Consider the following 17,457-nt stretch of genomic DNA (forward strand, 5'->3'; position numbering starts at 1 on the left):
AAGAGTTAAAATAACTGAGATGCAAATGAATGAAAGGGGTGACATAGTGAGGGAGGAAAGGAACAGAGAAGAGAGATGAGAATAAGTGACATGGAAAGGATATAAAGAGCAAGGAAAAGGGTCATAGAAGCCACTGTACTATGGAAATAAACACAGGAAAAGGAGAAGTCAGAAGATAAAAGAAGCAAGAGAGCAGTATGAAAAAAAAGAAAAACAAAAACATTTATTTTGAGTTTAAATATCTAATTAAGTATGATAAGCATTTGGTTTCAGTTTAAAGTTGCTAAAATTTTATGAGTATAAAGAATGTGCCTTAAATTGACAGGCCATTCTGAGGATGGCGGGCCTGCCGGACAAACGGGCTTGTGACCCGTCCGTCCATCCAACTTTTTTTAAGGTAAAGAGGGGGTGGAGTTGTGGGTGGAGTTGCGGGGTTGGCAGGGGGTGTTGTGGGGTTGACAGGTGGGGGGTTTGGTGGGCCGATCGGGGGGGGGCGGTCATGGGGGGGACTGTGTCGGGGCAGTAGGGCTTGGGATCCCTCCTGCCCGTATCTTAGTGGGGGGGGGGAGTATGGGGGGTCACAGGGCAGGAGGGGATGGGCTCACTGCTGCCTGTTTCTGATCGGGGGGTAGGGTAGTCGCTGGGGCAGGAGGGGTTGGGCTCCCTCCTGCCCATTCCGATCGTGGAGGGGAGTGGAGTGCGGCAGGAGAGATGGCTCATCTCTCCTGCCGTGATAGTGATTACCCTCCCCCCCTCGAATCGCGGCACTTCAGGGTAAGGATCACAGCAGGGGAGATGCCCTGCCACGATCCTCACCCCAAAGTGCCATGGTTCGGGGGCTGGATGATCGCCATCGTGGCAGGAGAGATGAGCCATCTCTCCTGCCGCGATCACTGCGGTAGGGAGTAGGCAGGTTGCTGGGGCCACTGAGCTGTTCACAGCAGTCGTGATCAGCTCAGTAGCCGCTTTTTCAGCACTTATACCTGTTTTGACTTGGTCTAAGTCAAAACGTTTAAGTGCCGACTTGAAAACCTGTTCAAACTTTTGGTTATACCTGCTGTACGACTATGTGTAGGTCTGCCCACCTCCCTCCTCTAAAAATGCCTCTTTTTGCTCTATGCATTTAGAGGCAGTGGAAAGGCCTAAGCTGGTTTTAGATATGTCTAAAACTAGCTTTGGGTATGGATACTTGGACGATCAGGTTTTTTGATCGTCCAAGTATCCATTTAGGCCACTTTTTAGACATTTTTTTCCTTTGATTATGAGCCCCTTAGTTTCCTGGGAGGCAAATATCACCATTTGTTCCAACCTCCTCTTTATGTCTGGTTCCCATCTGTCACCCCTCCTTCTTAGTCCCTGGGTGGGCAACCTTGGTCCTCAAGAGCCACAATCTGGTTGAGATTTCAGGATTTCCTCAATGAATAAGCATTCAAATAGATCTCATCCTGAAAACCCAATTGAACTGCAGCTTTCAAGGACCAAGGTTGTCCACCCCTGCCCTAGCCTTTTACTGATATCCTTGACAGCCATGGATCAGATTGTGCACTGTGGCATCACCGGAACATATTGTATTGTTTTTGTAATAATTTATATTCCGCATATCCTACAATTCTATGTGGATTACAAATTATTCAGGAACTCAAGCATTTTTCCCTAACTGTCCTGGCAGGCTCCCACTCTATTTAATGTGTCTGGGGCAATGGGGATTAAGTGACTTGCCCAGGGTCACAAGGAGCAGTGCGGGATTCAAATCCAAAACCTCAGGGTGCCAAGACTATCTCTCTAACCACTGCACCACCTACTTCCCACTAAGGAAAAAACAATAGGGAAAGGTGTTAAGTTTGTTATTTTTATCCCTTTTTATATTTTTATTGTAAACTGCTTAGATTTTAACCTCGATTTTATATTGGCAGTATATCAAATAAATTGAACTTGAACTAGCATGCTCACAATCAACGAAATGCCTCCTTTCCCTCCTAAGGACATTTACAAAGCAAGGGAAAGATGCAGTGCCACCTTGCCACAAGTACCAAGCACACGGTGACTCATATCCCTATGTTCAGGTATCTTTACACACAGTTGTATTTGAAGTGCTGAGTAACTGTGTCAGTAGCAGTGGAAACCTGCCAGAAGACATTGGCTGTTGTGTGTGTGTGTGTGTGTGGAGGGAGTTGTAGGAAAGAGCATCGTCAGTAAGGGCTATGAGGAAAGAAAAAGGTGTTAGACAGAGTTGGTGAACGGGAAAAAGTTGTTGAATTCTAAAGCTGCATGAAGCAGCTAGAAAACTTCCTGCCAGTTCTGGGAGTCCGTACAGGTTTTGGAACAAGTGCAGCGAGACAGCACTCTGTCAAACTATTATAGTAGAAAATGCATTGTAACTTTAAAACAATGTACACATTCTAATTGTGCAGTGATGGTAACTTTGCCTTGTTTGCCCTTTCTAAAATGTAATTAACTCAGCATCTTTTCCCTGCAAGTCGTTAATCTCAAGATCCCACTCTTCTGTAATGAGAAATTCAGCAACCTTTTGCAAGCCTTTCAAATGTCTAAACTAATTGCAAGAGAAGCACACTCTAGCCCAGAATCCACAATAAATATTTAATTTCCCAATTGCGGGGTCAGCCAGAGATGGAACATTTTCAATTTAAACACAGTAAATGTCTCTCTTTCAAAGTGCTCCTTGGAGACTTGTGAAGTTATCCATCTTTGAAAAAACCTCAGGCCAATTGCATTGTGCTCTTTTCATGTAATAATATAGACTGTGCTTTTCTGCCAGAAGTATTTCACACACCCTGGCAGATAAAAGAAAAGAGATTTTAAATGAGTTTTTTTTTCTTTTTTTTACATAACTGCTTCTGTATAATCATCTTTATGTATGTATTTATTGAGTAGAAGTTTGCCAACCTTCCTGAACTAACAGTTTCTCAAATTAAAGTATTTATGTATAGACATAAAGATTTCAACTGAAGATGAATTGGATTTATTTTCTCAATAACTTAAATAGTCTGTAGAAATAAAGCACTTGCTTTTAAAAAAATCTGAGTCACCAGTGTTTAGTGGTTCACCTGCTGTTTACTTCCTCTGGCTTAAATGTGCCCCAGAGAACACATCAAACACCTTTTCTTAAAGTAGCTACGTGCATTATAGAAGTCTACATATGCACACTTTTAGACATTGTGAGAGGGGACTTTTCGAACAGTTCCTCCTATGTGGGTTGTGCAAATCCTTCTGGAGATTATCCACAAAATTACATACAGTTAATTTTACACAGTCATCTTTCTTTACTTGGGATAATGGAAGGGGTTGGGGGGGACAAGATAATGTCAATTCTTTTTGTCTGCATGTCTTATTTATGTTTTTCCCCGCCTTTGAGGATTTCTCATTCGCGCAGAGTTTTGCTTATGATTGTTTTTAGCCTTTGATCCACAAGCTTTTGTATCAGGACCTTTAGGGACCTCTGAGGAAGACAGTTTTGTCGAAGCATGGACCAGTTGGGTCCAAAATCCCCAATGTTTTGGGTCCTAGATATTTCTTCATGTGGATTATTGAATTGTATTGTTAATAAAGCTTGCATCTTGAACATCATCCTCTCCACAGCGTTTTTTGTTTTTATTTATGTTGAGGTCACTACTGAGTGTGACTTAACTGTGTAGGAAGGCTCCTACCCAATTAAATCATGCTGATCAGATATGATGCTGATATTCATTGGATCTTAATTTCAGCAAAAACTACAGATCTGGGTAGTATGGGGTGGAGTGAAAATGGAACTGGGAGTTATGCAAGCATCACTGATATTCAGTGTCAGACCAGGATAACCATTCAGCCAAGTAGGACCACACACAAAGCAGTCCTGCTTCACTTGGATAACTGTCTGGGCACTGCCACTGAATATCCGTGGTAGCCACATAACTGCTGGAAGCCACCAAAGACCTGTATATTCATTGCCAGTACCTGGATATGGACTGACATTGAATATCTGGGGCTAATTTGGCCAAGGGAGGCCAACACTTAAAAAGATGCTGACTGCTGCAGGCTATTGACCCATTTGATGTTATTGGCAGAAAATCCAGGATCTGCGTTGCCTGACAGAGACTGGCCTTCGAGAAATCATAGGCTTTTGCTGAGTCACTGCAGATTCTCAGCAGTTAGTAGTATGTGATAAAGAACAGCCTGTGTCAGTGGCATACCAAGGGGGGGGGGGCGGAGGGGGAAGTCTGCCCTGGGTGCACGGCTTGAGGGGGTGCACAGCTGGCCAGATCCGGGTCCTCCTGCCCTTCCTATCCCCCGGCCCGCGCCGCTGCAATCTTACCTCCCCCCCCCCCGCCGACAAGAAGTCTTTCCGACGTCAATTCTGACGTCGGAGAGGACGTTCCGGGCCAACCAAGCAGTGATTGGCTGGCCCGGGACTTCTTGTGGGCGGGGAGAGGTAAGATTACAGGCGCGGACCGGGGGAAAGGAAGGGGAGAGGTGCTTTTTTTTTCTTTTTTCCGCGGCAGGGGGGGCAGGATGTAGGCAGGCAAGTTGGCTAGCTTTAGCGCAGCAGGGAGGGAGGGAGATAGGTAGGCAGACAGGCAGGCTGGCTTTGGAGGTGGACAAAATCTGGAAGGCAGTGGGGAGGACATAAGGAGGCACTGGGGACACTAAGGACACGGGAAGGAGGCACTGGGGGCACCATGGACACAGGAAGGAAGCACTGGTGGCACCATGGACACAGGAATGAGACACTGGGGGCACTAAGGACACGGGAAGGAGACACTGGGGGCACTAAGGACACGGGAAGGAGGCACTGGGGGCACCATAGACACGGGAAGGAGGCACTGGGGGCACTAAGGACATGGGAAGGAAGGAGGGAGGGAATAGAAAGGGACAACTGTTGGGCCTGAGTGCAGGAAGAAAGAAATGAAAGAAAGGATACACAGTGAATTAATAGATGTCCCCTTTTGATGAAAAAAATAAATGGTCACGTTACCTCTGACTTACTTTCTCTGCAGCAGAGTCAGCAGCTGCGCTGAGGTGCAGGAAGGTCCCGCGATGACTCATCTGCCGGCTCTGTTCCGGACGAAGTAAGTTACATCGGAGGGGGTGGACCCGGCAGACGCAGTCATTGCGAGACTTTGCCACAACTCCTTGCATCTGCCGGAGCAGAGCCAGCAGACGAGTCATCGCGGGACCTTCCAGCATGCGGCTGCTGAGTCCGCTCCAGAGCAAGTATGTCAGAGTGGGGTGGACTGGCAGCCGGCAGCTACAGTCATCGTGGGACCTTGCTGCATGAAGGGAGAGAAAGGAGCAGGATTTCTGGAATGGAAGAGTGGTGTAGGGAAAGAAAGGGGGCAGGGTGGTATGGAAGGGTGGTGCTGATAGAACTGATGTACAGAGAAAGGGGAGAGACATAAGGGGGAAGGATATTGGAGGGAAAGAAAGGGGGCAGATGCTGATTGAAGAGGGGTGGATGGCGAGAGAAAGGGCAGATATTGGATGGTAGTGGGGAGCCTATGCTGGATGGAAGTGCAGATAGGAGAGATAAGGGAACAAATGCAGGAAGGAAATGGGAGGAGAGAAAGAGGAGCAGATGCTAGATGGAAGTGGACAGAGAGAGGAGAAGGTACTAGATGGAAGGGTTGGAGAAAGAGGGTACATGATGGAAGGAGGGGATAAATAAAAGGACAGCACATGATGGGGAGAAAAGGATTGAGTTAGGGAAATAATGGAGGGGTGAGGGAAAGAGCTGGCAAGCTTTAGGTAGACAGTAAAAAAGGACATTGATGAGAGGGTAGTAAGAACGTAATCTAGACAGATGCAGAAAATAAATTGAAAAGGAAAATGAGGAAAAAAAAGGGAAAGGGATTGCAGAGGAAAGGTGTGGGAGAGGGAAGGAGAGGAGAGAGATGCCAGACCAAAGGGGGTGAAAGGAGAGATGGAAGGGGAAGGCATACAGTTTCTGGAAGGGGCATAGAAGGAGAGAAGATGCCATATAGGGGAAGAGAGACGGCAGACAGTGGATGGAAGGAAGAGAGTTACAGGAAGATGAGGAAAGCAGAAACCACAGAAGACAAAGGTAGAAAAAAATTTTCTATTTATTTATTGCTTTAGGAGACATGTGTCACTGTTTATGTGGTGTTGCATTGTATACAGAGTCCAGCTTCTTACTGGTTCAATTTAACCTTTGTCTATGTATTTCTATTTTATCCCCCCCTTTTACAAAACTGTGGAGCGTTTTTTAGCGCCAGCTGTGGTGGTAGCAGCTCTGATGCTCAGAATTCTATGAGCGGTCAGAGCTGTTACCACCGTGGCTAAAATCCACACTACAGTTTTGGTAAAAGGGGAGGGTTTAGTTTGTGATAACATATTCCATACTAGGCGAAGGTGTTCTGTGTGTTCGAAAGAAATAGTTTTTTGTTAGGCTTGACTGCAGGATTGATCTGTACTAGTCTGGCTTGTTTAGTTTTACAATGGGTGTATTGATGTTGTACTGCTCACTGCAGTATGTAAGATGATGCCTTTTCCTAGGTACTCATGTGTGACATGTGACTTGTTACTAAAAATCATGTTTTTCATACAGATGGGGGGGGGGTGTCAAAAAATGATGGGTCCCAGGTGTCGCATATGCTAGGTACGCCACTGGCCTGTGTAATTTCAGACTCTGAAGGTTAGATTCTCAAAAATTTGTGTTAAAATCCGACAGGCCGCTGCCTCAGCCATTATTGTAGCGATTTTAAAAAAGTAAGTCACTATCCCAAAAATGCTAATGCAAATGAGGTTGGCGGAGAATAGAGAAGATTTACTAAAAACAACAAATCGAGCTGCCAAAGTCAAGCAACCCTCCAACCAACAGCGGAAGAGATGCCCACTCTCTCCCGTCGCTAAGCAACCGCCCCCCCTCAGCAGCGGGAGAGATGCCCACTCTCTCCTGTCACCAAACAACACACCCCTCTAGCTGAAGGAGAGATGTCCACTCTTTCTCACTGCCAAACAACAAACGGCCCGACACCTTCCCCAGCTGCAGGAGAGATGCCCACTCCCTCCCGCTGCCAAGCAACTGCTCCCTTTGGCACCGGGAGAGATGCCCACTCTCTGCCGCCACCATGCAACCCGCCTTCTCTCCCTTACCTTACTTAGATGGCTGGCCAGAGGGATGCCTACTCCCTCCAGCTAGCAGCCTGCCTTTCAAAATAGTGGGCCATCCCCTCCCTGGTGGAGGGGTCTTGAACAATCTGGGCCAATCAGAGCCTCAGGCTCCTCCCTGGTGCATTCCAGGATACATCGGGGAGGGGAAAGCCAACCATTCTGAAGAGGCAGGCCTGTTGGCCGGAGGGAGTAGGCATCCCTCTGGCCAGTCAACTAAGTAAGGTAAGGGGAGAGGGCAATGGTTGTCGGAGGCACTAGGGAGTGGGGGATTGTGTGGCGTGTTAAAGAGTAGGCATCTCTTCCACTGCTGGATGTGTGTGTTGTGGTGTGTGTTGCTTGGTGGTGGGAGAGAGTGGGCATCTCTCCTGTTGAACTTCAATTTGGGTTGTTGTTGTTTTATGCAGGCAGAGAGGGGCTTAGCAGTGTTGGGTGATTGTGTGATGCAGAAGGAGAGAATGGGCATCTCTCCTGCCGATCTTCAATTTGTTTTTGTTTTTTTTAATTATTATTTTAATTTGCATGGGGACCCACAGGAGGGGCCTAAGGCTACAGGGCCTATTCCGGTTGGCCCAGGCACCTCAGGCCCCACCTGTGGGCGGGGTTTGAGCCACCTGAGCCAATCAGGCCCTAAGGCCAGCCATTCCGGGGATGGCTGGCCTATCAGACGGACGGGCTTGGCACCCGTCCGTCCGACCAACGATTTTTAAGGTACAGGGAAGGGGATTGAGGGTGGGGAGATCGAGGGGTCGGTGGGGGGTTCGTGGGTCGGCAGGGGGGGCGATCAGGGATTCAGGGGGGTGGTCATGTGGGAGTTGCATCAAGGGCAGGAGGGCTTGGGATCCCTCCTGCCTGTATCTTAGTGGAGTGGGGGGGGTTTCACCTGGGCAGGAGGGCTTGGGATCCCTCCTACCTAATCGTGATCGGCGGGTGGGGGGTGGGGGTGCCACAGGGCAAGAGGGCTTGGGTTCCCTCTTGCCCCAATCGAGTCGGGGGAAGGTGGGTGCCTGCGGGGCATGAGGGCTTGGGCTCCCTCTTGCCCCGATTGTAGTCGGGGGTTCGGGGTGCTGCGGGCCAGGAGGGCTTGGGCTCCCTCCTGCCCGGATCTTTGTGTGTGGGGGGGATTCTGTAACCGGTGTTGTTTTTGACACACCGGTTACAGCATCCGGCTTTTAGGCAAAGGACTGGCTCCTCCTTCGCCTAAAAGCCCTTGTTTTGGGCGTTTGGGACTTAGGCTTTTTATTAGGTTGATTATGTGGTATAAGTTTAGATGTAGTGGTGATCTGGGCATTTAAACAGCTGAACATAGAGGCAGGCCATTATCAAAAAAACCTCCTTTTGGATGTTTTTTTTTATAATGGACATTTTCCCTGCTTCTACTTTCAACATTTTAGGCCTTAGGCCAAAAGGGGACTTAGACTTTTTTTATTATGCCCCTCTAAGCTTTTAATATGGGAAGTTTTATTCATAAAAGTTAATTTAAACATCACTAACAATCACTATGAACATGAAGCACTTTTGTAATAAGTAAATCTGATGATGATGTGTGTGCCAAAAAGTATTGCTTAGCCATGGAAAACATTGAATTGGCTGGCAGGAGGCACTTCTGAAGATTCTGCATAATCACTAATGAGTTGTGGTGAAGAATATTTACTGTCTTTAGTTGTGTGGATATGTTTCTCTGTAGCACTGCAGCACATAGAAAAGTTGAAAGTTCTGGCATGAGTATTAGAGCTCCTCCTTCCTGTGAAGCATCTCTGCTAAGACTCAGACACACAGTAGAGAAAGGAAAGAATATGATTTTGCCAAGCTCTTGCATGCTAACTGATTTGCTCTTGTGATGAACTAGTCAAATAGAAAAAAAAAATGTTTAAGAGCATGATTACTAACATGTTTTGAGGACAAAACAGTAATTTTGCCATTTAACACACATTAAACAGCAAAATCCTTCCTTATTTGCCTTTAATACATTAGTGTAGTGCAACATGAGCTTCATAATAATGATCTGCAAAGCAAGTAAAGTTCTTATTTGGCTGCTTGACCTCTAGTGGTAGTATGCAAGGGGTCAACTGCTAGGGGTCAACTGGCACCATTTTGAACTTGGTAACCAATAGGATACAAGCAACAGAGAATCACTTCTATCATAAGAACATAAGAACAGCCTTACTAGATCAGAACAACGATCCATCAAGGCCAGTAGCCTGTCCTCACGGTGGCCAATCCAGGTCACTAGTACCTGGCCAAAACCTGTATAGCAACATTCCATGCTACCGATACAGGGCAAGCAGTGGCTTCCCCCAAGTCTTTCTCAATAACAGACTATGGACTTTTCTTCCAGGAAATTGTCCAAAGCTTTCTTAAAACCAGCTACGCTCTCTGCTCTTACCACAACCTCTGGCAATGTGTTCCAGAGCTTAACTATTCTCCGAGTGAAAAAAAATTTTCCTCCAATTGGTTTTAAAAGTATTTCCCTGTTACTTCATTGAGTGTCCCCTAGTCTTTGTAATTGTTGACGGCGTGAAAAATCGATCCACTTGTACCCCTCACTGATTTTTTTAATTTATTCACTTTTCTAGCCCGTCCTCCTAAAAGAGCCTAGAACAGGTTACAAGATAACATACATAAGTTAGTGATAAGAAAGTTTGAGTAAAGACTTCTAATAATGATAGGCAAAAAGATAGTTTGAGAGTGACTTCTAATAGTGATGGTAGAACTCAGACTTCTTACAGTGATAAAACAATTCCCATACACAAAAGGACAAATCTAACTATGGAGACTAAGGATGATCCAGAACACCGCTGTCCGCCTCATATTTGACCTGAAAAAATGGGACCATATCACCCCTTTCTACCACAAACTCCACTGGCTCCCACTAGAATCCAGAATCATATTCAAATTTGCCTGTTTTTGCTACAAAACAATATTTGGTTTATCCCCAAGCTACATCACCCCTCACTTCACCCTTAACCACAACTACAAGAACTCCCATAAAATTCAACTCTTCGCCTTCCCCTCCCTAAAACTATGCCACTCAAAAAAATTCCTTGACAAAACCTATGCTTTCCAAGCCGCCAAACTAAACCCTTGGCTAGCCCAAATGGTCCTCAAGGCCTACAACTACCTCGACTTTAGAAAATTACTCAAAACTCACCTATTCTGAGACCAAGACCCTTAATGCCCCTTTTCAATCCTCCTCCTCCCCCCCTTCTGATCTACTCCCCTCCCCCATCTCCCTCCTCTCCTCCCCTACTTCTCTCCTTGCTGTTCGCAACTCTATGATCAATTTGATATGTAACCACTTCTAACTACCGTACTCTCTCCTTGCTGTTTGCAACTCTATGATCAATTTGATATGTAACCACTTGTAATCTCTGTCTAACTAATGTGAACCGCCTAGAACTCTTCGGGGTATGGCGGTATACAAAAATAAAGTTATTATTATTATTATTATAACTATTTACAGTAGCGAGACAGTTATAACAATTACTCCCAAATCTAACATAGGTGGTGGGACTATTTACAAAATTCTGCCCATTACTGACCAGATCAATATTTTATAAACATTACAGAAAACTTTTGAAAACTTTTCTTTTTTCTAAATTTGTAGCCATCTAATTCTTATGTATTGCATTATCTCTGTATTCACTCATAGCATAATCTTTTGTAAACTGCATTGAACTAAGGGTTATGCAGTATAGAAATCTGTTATTATGTTATGTTATGTTTAGCAATTTCTTACAAATCATAGGAAATGTCCACAGGTTGGGATTTACAGAGATCTTAGCCGGAGCTGATTTAGGGTTAGGGGTAATCTTTGTGGACAGTACTAGATAAAAAGATGGGTTTTTACCATTTTCCTGAAATTAAGTATTCCTACCAGTGATCTGAAACTGCAGTTATACCCCTGGGTAGAAGGATGTGTTAGACAAATCCGGGGGATCTACCTGTCCCAGAATGCACTGAGCTGCAAAGCTCAGTGCTAAAACCCATTAAGGAAGTAATACAGCCCCACTGAATCAGAGGGACAGGACTCAGGCAGGAGAAAGATGTATGCCTAGCTCAGAGGTATTCAGGGGAGGTCCCTGGAGGAAGAGACTTCCCTGAGCTCAGGGAGCTCAGTAAGAGAGAAGTTTTTCCTAGTTAAGGGCTGAGAGAAGCCCTGGGAAAGATAAGACAGAGAGAGACTTCCAGCTGTCTCTAGCTGTGGCTAGAGAGAGAGCCCGGGAAAGCAGAGTGAAGAAGAATGACTCCACTGAGTGAAGTAGAGACTGTTAAGGGAAAAGAGTATTCTTACATGGCTGAGGTAAGCCACTGAATTAATGAATCAAAATCGCTCCCAACTCTGTATTTTTTACCATGTTGCTGAACCTTTATGCATGCTGCCCTGAGATCAAAGAGCACACAGACGCTGAAAAAGTTCTTCTTAGTGCAAAAAGATATTAGGTTGCTTTGTACCTCTATTGAGCCAAAATTCTACACAAAAGGACAATTTTCTTCTTTTTTTTGCCTGCTGCTCTCTGATACCAGCTGACATGTACAAGGAATTTTTCTAGGTCCTTTGTGTAGATCCCTGTTAATACTACACTGTAGTCGTCATATAACATGGGATTGCTTATAACATGGCTAAGGATTAGATCCTAGTTTTTATCGTCAGTACATATTACAACATAGACTCCATATAACGTGGATTCCCTTATAATATAGACATATATCTTGGGCCCCAGCAGCCACATTATCCCCTAAATTCTATAAAGCTGGGTATGCAAATTAGTACACCAAGATTCTGATGCACAATGCTCCGATGCCACAGTAAAAAATACAGGAGCAATTTTTCCCCAATGGGTGATGCTCTGCATGAATAGCATGCAAATTATATGCATGCTATTTGTGCGGAGCACTGCTGGGGAAACCTGCCAGCTCAGCTGATCAGGGATTCCCCTGCCGCAATCAGGACAGCTAGCAGGAGAGCAGGAGCAACAGCGGCAGGCAGAACCACCCCCTCACAAGTGAAAGTTGGCGGGAGAGATGCCTACTCCCTCCTGCCTGAGGATCCCCCATGACCCCCCTTACCTTTTAGATGAAGTTCGGAAGGAGAGATGCCTACTCCCTCCTGCCTTGATCAGCCTTTAAAAATGACCAGTCTTTCCCTTTCCTATGCACACTGGGATGCATGGGGACGGGCCTAAGGCTCTGATTGGCCCAGGCAGTGGTGACAAAGATGACAAAAAACTCCGAAATCTGCCATGGTTGTATTTATTTCATTGTCCAGAAGGAAACTGCATTGATCTAACATGACTATGTTTTGGCATGATAAGCTTATGTGTTTGCTAAATTCTAAAGAAATAAAGAGCAGGCATCTCTCTATTATTCTAAAATAGGAGGGAGGGAGTAGGTATCTCTCTATGCTCTAAAGAACATAGCAAACACATAGGCTTAAATTACACTTAATTGGATGATAGGTGCCTAGCGCTTTGATGTAGGTGGCTAGTTAAAGTAGGCATGGTTATGGGTCTGGATCGTGGGCATGTTTTTCATGTAGGCACCTGTTTTGGACTTAGGTGCTGGTAGGTGCCTAACTTAGGTGCACTCATTTAGAACAAGAAAATTGGTATAAATTGGGTGTACCTAAAGTTAGGATGCCTATCGACACCTAAGCCTACTTTAGGCATCACCAACAGCGATTCTATAAAGTGCACAAAGCTTTTATAGAATCGTGCCTAAGGGCCACTCTAGTTAGGGCCAGATTCTATAACCAGTGCTGTTGCTGGCGGCCGCCTTAAAAGCGGCCGCCGCTTACATATCAATCACGCGAAGGCGCCTGGTACAAAATCACGCCTACAGGGAAGATAGTAGCCAGAAATGTAGGCCAGGGTTTTCCAGGCCTACATTTCTGGCACCTATCTTTGCATGAATTGCACCTATGTAGGCGCTTTAGGCAGGCTAATGCCACTTCCGGCATTGGCCACATCTACAGTGGCATTTGGCAGCCTAAAGCACCTATGTAGGCACGATCCCAGTGCTGATTTTTTTAGACGCCAGTGGGCGCCTTGAATCTTGGTTAAAAATATTAGTCTCTCATGTTAAGACTGGGGCAACAATGTTGTCTGTAGTAGCTGCCAAGTTCTGGAATGCGCTGCCTGGTATTCTGCGATTCTGCGATGGGAGACTGAACTTTAAGAAAATGTTGAAAACGCAATTATTTGTCAATGCCTTTATGTACTAATGCTATTTTCTGTTAATGCTTTCCCGTCCTGTAAATGTTTTTATGGGATTTTGTCTTTCCATATTGTAGGATGAATTTAAAAGAAGGTTTTAATAATGATATCATTAGTTAATGTTTTATTATGTTTGTCTTGTTTAAACATGTTTAGCATTTTTAATATGTATGCATGTAATTTTGTAAACCGCATAGTTTTTATGCATTCTATAAATTTTTAAATAAATATTAAATATCCATTAAATGTCATTTGAATGGTGTTTTTAACTGAGTTTGGGTGCCGGTTCGAGAATCTGAGCCTCAGCGCCCAATTTTTAGGTGCCATGGATGTACTTTTTATTTTTTTAAAAATTCCTGATTTATTGCATACTATTTTAATAAACAATCCAACTAACATAGAACCACTTTCATCTACCAGTGGTATCAATGATAGTATATATAAAATTTCAGTTCAGTTTGAATATTTACAGATGAAAATATTTTACTCAGTGATAATAGCTAGTTTTGATTAAATAGTATTGGTATACCTATGTGCTGGACAATTTGATGGATAATCGGCTGGAACAGCTCATTCATGGCCTCAGAAGACATCCTCAGCATGCCTTGGGATGACCATTTCACAAAATTAATGCTGGAAAAAAAAAGAAATTGCTCATTGGATCTTTATATGACATCATCATAATGCTGACATGCTTTCTAAATCTGTAAACAGCAGAATGTCAGGGGAACTAACGGCCTCTTTTACAAAGCCGCGCTAGTGGCTGCCGCACGGAAACAGCCCCGAAGCCCTTTAATTCTCTATGGGCTTCGGGGCCGTTAGCGCAGAGCAGCCGCTAGCGCAGCTTTGTAAAAGAGGCCGTAAATATACTTACTCTACTCCCAGGTTCCTGTTGTTGTTATTACCCAAATATAATTATTAATTATATTTTCAGTATTTCAATCTTCATCCCAATATTCAAAAGCATTAAAAAAAATATGATGCACACCTATAGATAAACTTAATTGTTCCATACATTGACTGGTCACACTGAACCAGTGAGAAAAGGAATAGAGTGAGGGCAGGTGAAAAGTTTATAAGTTCAGCAGTAAAATTCAACTCCTAAATGTACTCATGTGCCCATGTGGACATTCAAAAGCAGTTCTACATATAAGTGCTGCTGAAAATATGAACAACTTTAGATCTAGGAGTTGCTCCATTTGTCACCACAGGCACCTACAGTCAGGAGCTGGGGGCACTGGGGGGGGGGAGGAAATTCTATAAATGGCGCTCAAAAATTGGCACCAAAAAAAAAATTGGTGATAAGCAGTTTTCTATAAAGGGTGTTCCAAGATGAGTGCTCTTTATAGAATAGCATTTAGGGCCTGATTCTATATATGTCGCCTAAAACTTTGGTGCTGTCTTGGGTGGCACTAAGCACGATTCTATAAAAATTAGGTGGTTGATGCGTGGAACAGTCTCCCGGAAGAGGTGGTGGAGACAAAGACTGTGTCTGATTTCAAGAAAGCCTGGGATAGTCACGTGTGATCTCTTAGAGAGAGGAAGAGATCATGGTCACTGCGGATGAGCAGACTGGATGGGCCATTTGGCCTTTATCTGCCATCATGTTTCTATGTTTCTATCTGTTTGCGTGCTATTCTATAACCTTGAGCATCTAAATCCCATGGGGCACAAGCAGACGCATACACAAATCCAATTTAGTGGAAATTAAATGCAATTATTGATTGTTAAGGCCCATTAATTCTTGATAGCTGACTTTCTGGGTCAGACCAAAGGTCCATCTAGACCAGTATCCTGTCTCCACAGTGGCCAATCCAGGCCACAAGTACCTGGCAGAAGCCCAAATGGTAGCAAATGTGGCCCTGACTTCTCTGAACACATTCTTATCACCTAGGGTTATCAGGCATCTGGATTTACCTGGATATGTCCTCATTTTAGAGTTCTTTCCAGGCATCCGGATGGCTTCTCGTAACCCAGCACTTAATCCGGGTTTTGAAAAGTTTCCAGCTCGGGACCGCGCTGGGAGGGCGCAAGCACGGATGCAACGCGGTGATGTGACACGCATGCATGCAGAATAGAGAAATCCAATGTACCCATGTGCATATTATTTATATATCCTTGGCTCATATAGAAATACTAAAGAAAGCTAAATATCCTTTTCTTTTGCTTCTTCCATTGGTGAAACCTTATCTTACTCTTTGGTGCAGTCCATCTCTAGCATCTTCTTTTGTTGTCTTGTTCTATCTCTTTATTGTCAAAATAACATGACAAAAGGTATCATTTCATGTCAACATTAATAAACTTAACCATGTGGTCCTTTTACCCTGTTTCCCCGAATATATGACACTGTCTTATATTTTTTTAAACTCCAAAATATGCACAAGGTCTTATTTTCAGGGGGAATGTCTTATTTTTCCATGAAGAAGAATACAGTACACATTTATTGCTGAAAAAAAGACATTTATTACCTGTATATGGTACAGGTCATCACAAACCAGAAAAGCTGTATCACAAACCAGAAAAAACTGTATCACAAACCAGAAAAACATTTAAGGCCCTGATTCTCCAAAAGTGCGTCCCGATTTTAGGCAGCTGTAGATGTCCTACAGCTGTCTAATCAGCCAATTGGGATGCACGTTTTTTTTTTAAAAAAATGCTCCCCATGCAGGCCGCCCGGGAGAGGCGTCCTATACTAAACGCCGATTCTGTAACCGGCGTCTTTAGAGAATCGGGTTAAATTAGACGCGGCCGCTATACTTATGGCAGCAAGGGATCTCCCTGCTGCAATATGTATAGCAGCCGCGGTTGTTGCGGCCGCCTGTCCCATCACCGACAGGCGAATGCCTAACTCCTCCTGTCGGAACCCCGAGCCCCCTCCCCCCAAACTCGTAATCGCCGACAGGAGGATGCCCAACTCCTCCTGCCAGAAAGCCCAACGACCCCCCGCCCCAACTAATCTCCCTCCCCCAACTAACCTTTCAATGTTGGTCAGCTGGACGGGTCTTGCTGCCATCCAGCCGACGGGTCTGCTTCGTGGAAATGAGACGGCACGCCCCTTCCCGGCCCATCCCCGCTAAATCTAAGGCCTGATTGCCCCAGGCTAGGCACCTTGGCCAATCAGGCCTTAGGATTAGTGGGGATGGGCGGACCCGCTATGCCTAAGGCCTGATTGGTCCAGGCTTCTACAGCCTGGGCCAATCAGGCCTTAGATTTAGCGGGGATGGGCCGGGAAGGGGCGTGCCGTCTCATTTCCACGAGGCAGACCCGTCGGCTGGACGGCAGCAAGACCCGTCCAGCTGACCAACATTGAAAGGTTAGTTGGGGGAGGGAGATTAGTTGGGGCGGGGGGTCGTTGGGCTTTCCGGCAGGAGGAGTTGGGCATCCTCCTGTCGGCGATTACGAGTTTGGGGGGGGGGGGGGTCCGGGGTTCCGACAGGAGGAGTTGGGCATCCTCCTGTCGGCGATTATGAGTTTGGGGGGGAGGGGGGTCCGGGGTTCTGACAGGAGGAGTTGGGCATCCTCCTGTCGGCGATTATGAGTTTGGGGGGAGGGGGGTCCGGGGTTCCGACAGGAGGAGTTGGGCATCCTCCTATCGGTGATTACGAGTTTGGGGGGGAGGGGGCTCGGGGTTCCGACAGGAGGAGTTAGGCATTCTCCTGTCGGTGATGGGACAGGCGGCCGCAACAACCGCAGCCGCTATACATATTGCAGCAGGGAGATCCCTTGCTGCCATAAGTATAGCGGCCGCGTCTAATTTAACCCGATTCTCTAAAGACGCCGGTTACAGAATCGGCGTTTAGTATAGGACGCCTCTCCCAGGCGGCCTGCCTGGGGAGCATTTTTTTTTTAAAAACGTGCATCCCGATTGGCTGATTAGACAGCTGTAGGACGTCTACAGCTGCCTAAAATCGGGACGCACTTTTGGAGAATCAGGGCCTCGGTGTACAGAAGCTGTTCCTGGGCTTGTTTTCCTGGACAGCGGAAGCAGGAAGTTGTGTGACCACGCATACGGTACTGTACCAGTACTCTGGATCGCCAAGACATGCTTGCCAAATAGTGCCTTATTTTCGGGGGGGCCTTATATTTCCCAGGTGGGGAAAAAAAGGGGGGTGTCTTACTA

At 45.5% G+C, this 17,457-nt stretch overlaps 1 protein-coding gene across 3 annotated transcripts in view; it reads right to left on the reverse strand.

The window, feature by feature from the left end:
- HSPA12B (heat shock protein family A (Hsp70) member 12B) overlaps positions 1 to 17,457 on the reverse strand; it is a 178,322-nt gene that overhangs the window by 9,575 nt on the left and 151,290 nt on the right. For all 3 annotated transcript variants that reach the window (XM_033953251.1, XM_033953254.1, XM_033953259.1), the window contains one exon: positions 13,867 to 13,970. In XM_033953251.1, the coding sequence (XP_033809142.1) occupies positions 13,867 to 13,970 (104 nt within the window). The remainder of the gene's footprint in view (positions 1 to 13,866; positions 13,971 to 17,457) is intronic.

Source organism: Geotrypetes seraphini, chromosome 1 (assembly GCF_902459505.1).
Source record: "Geotrypetes seraphini chromosome 1, aGeoSer1.1, whole genome shotgun sequence".
NCBI classification, from domain to species: Eukaryota; Metazoa; Chordata; class Amphibia; order Gymnophiona; family Dermophiidae; genus Geotrypetes; species Geotrypetes seraphini.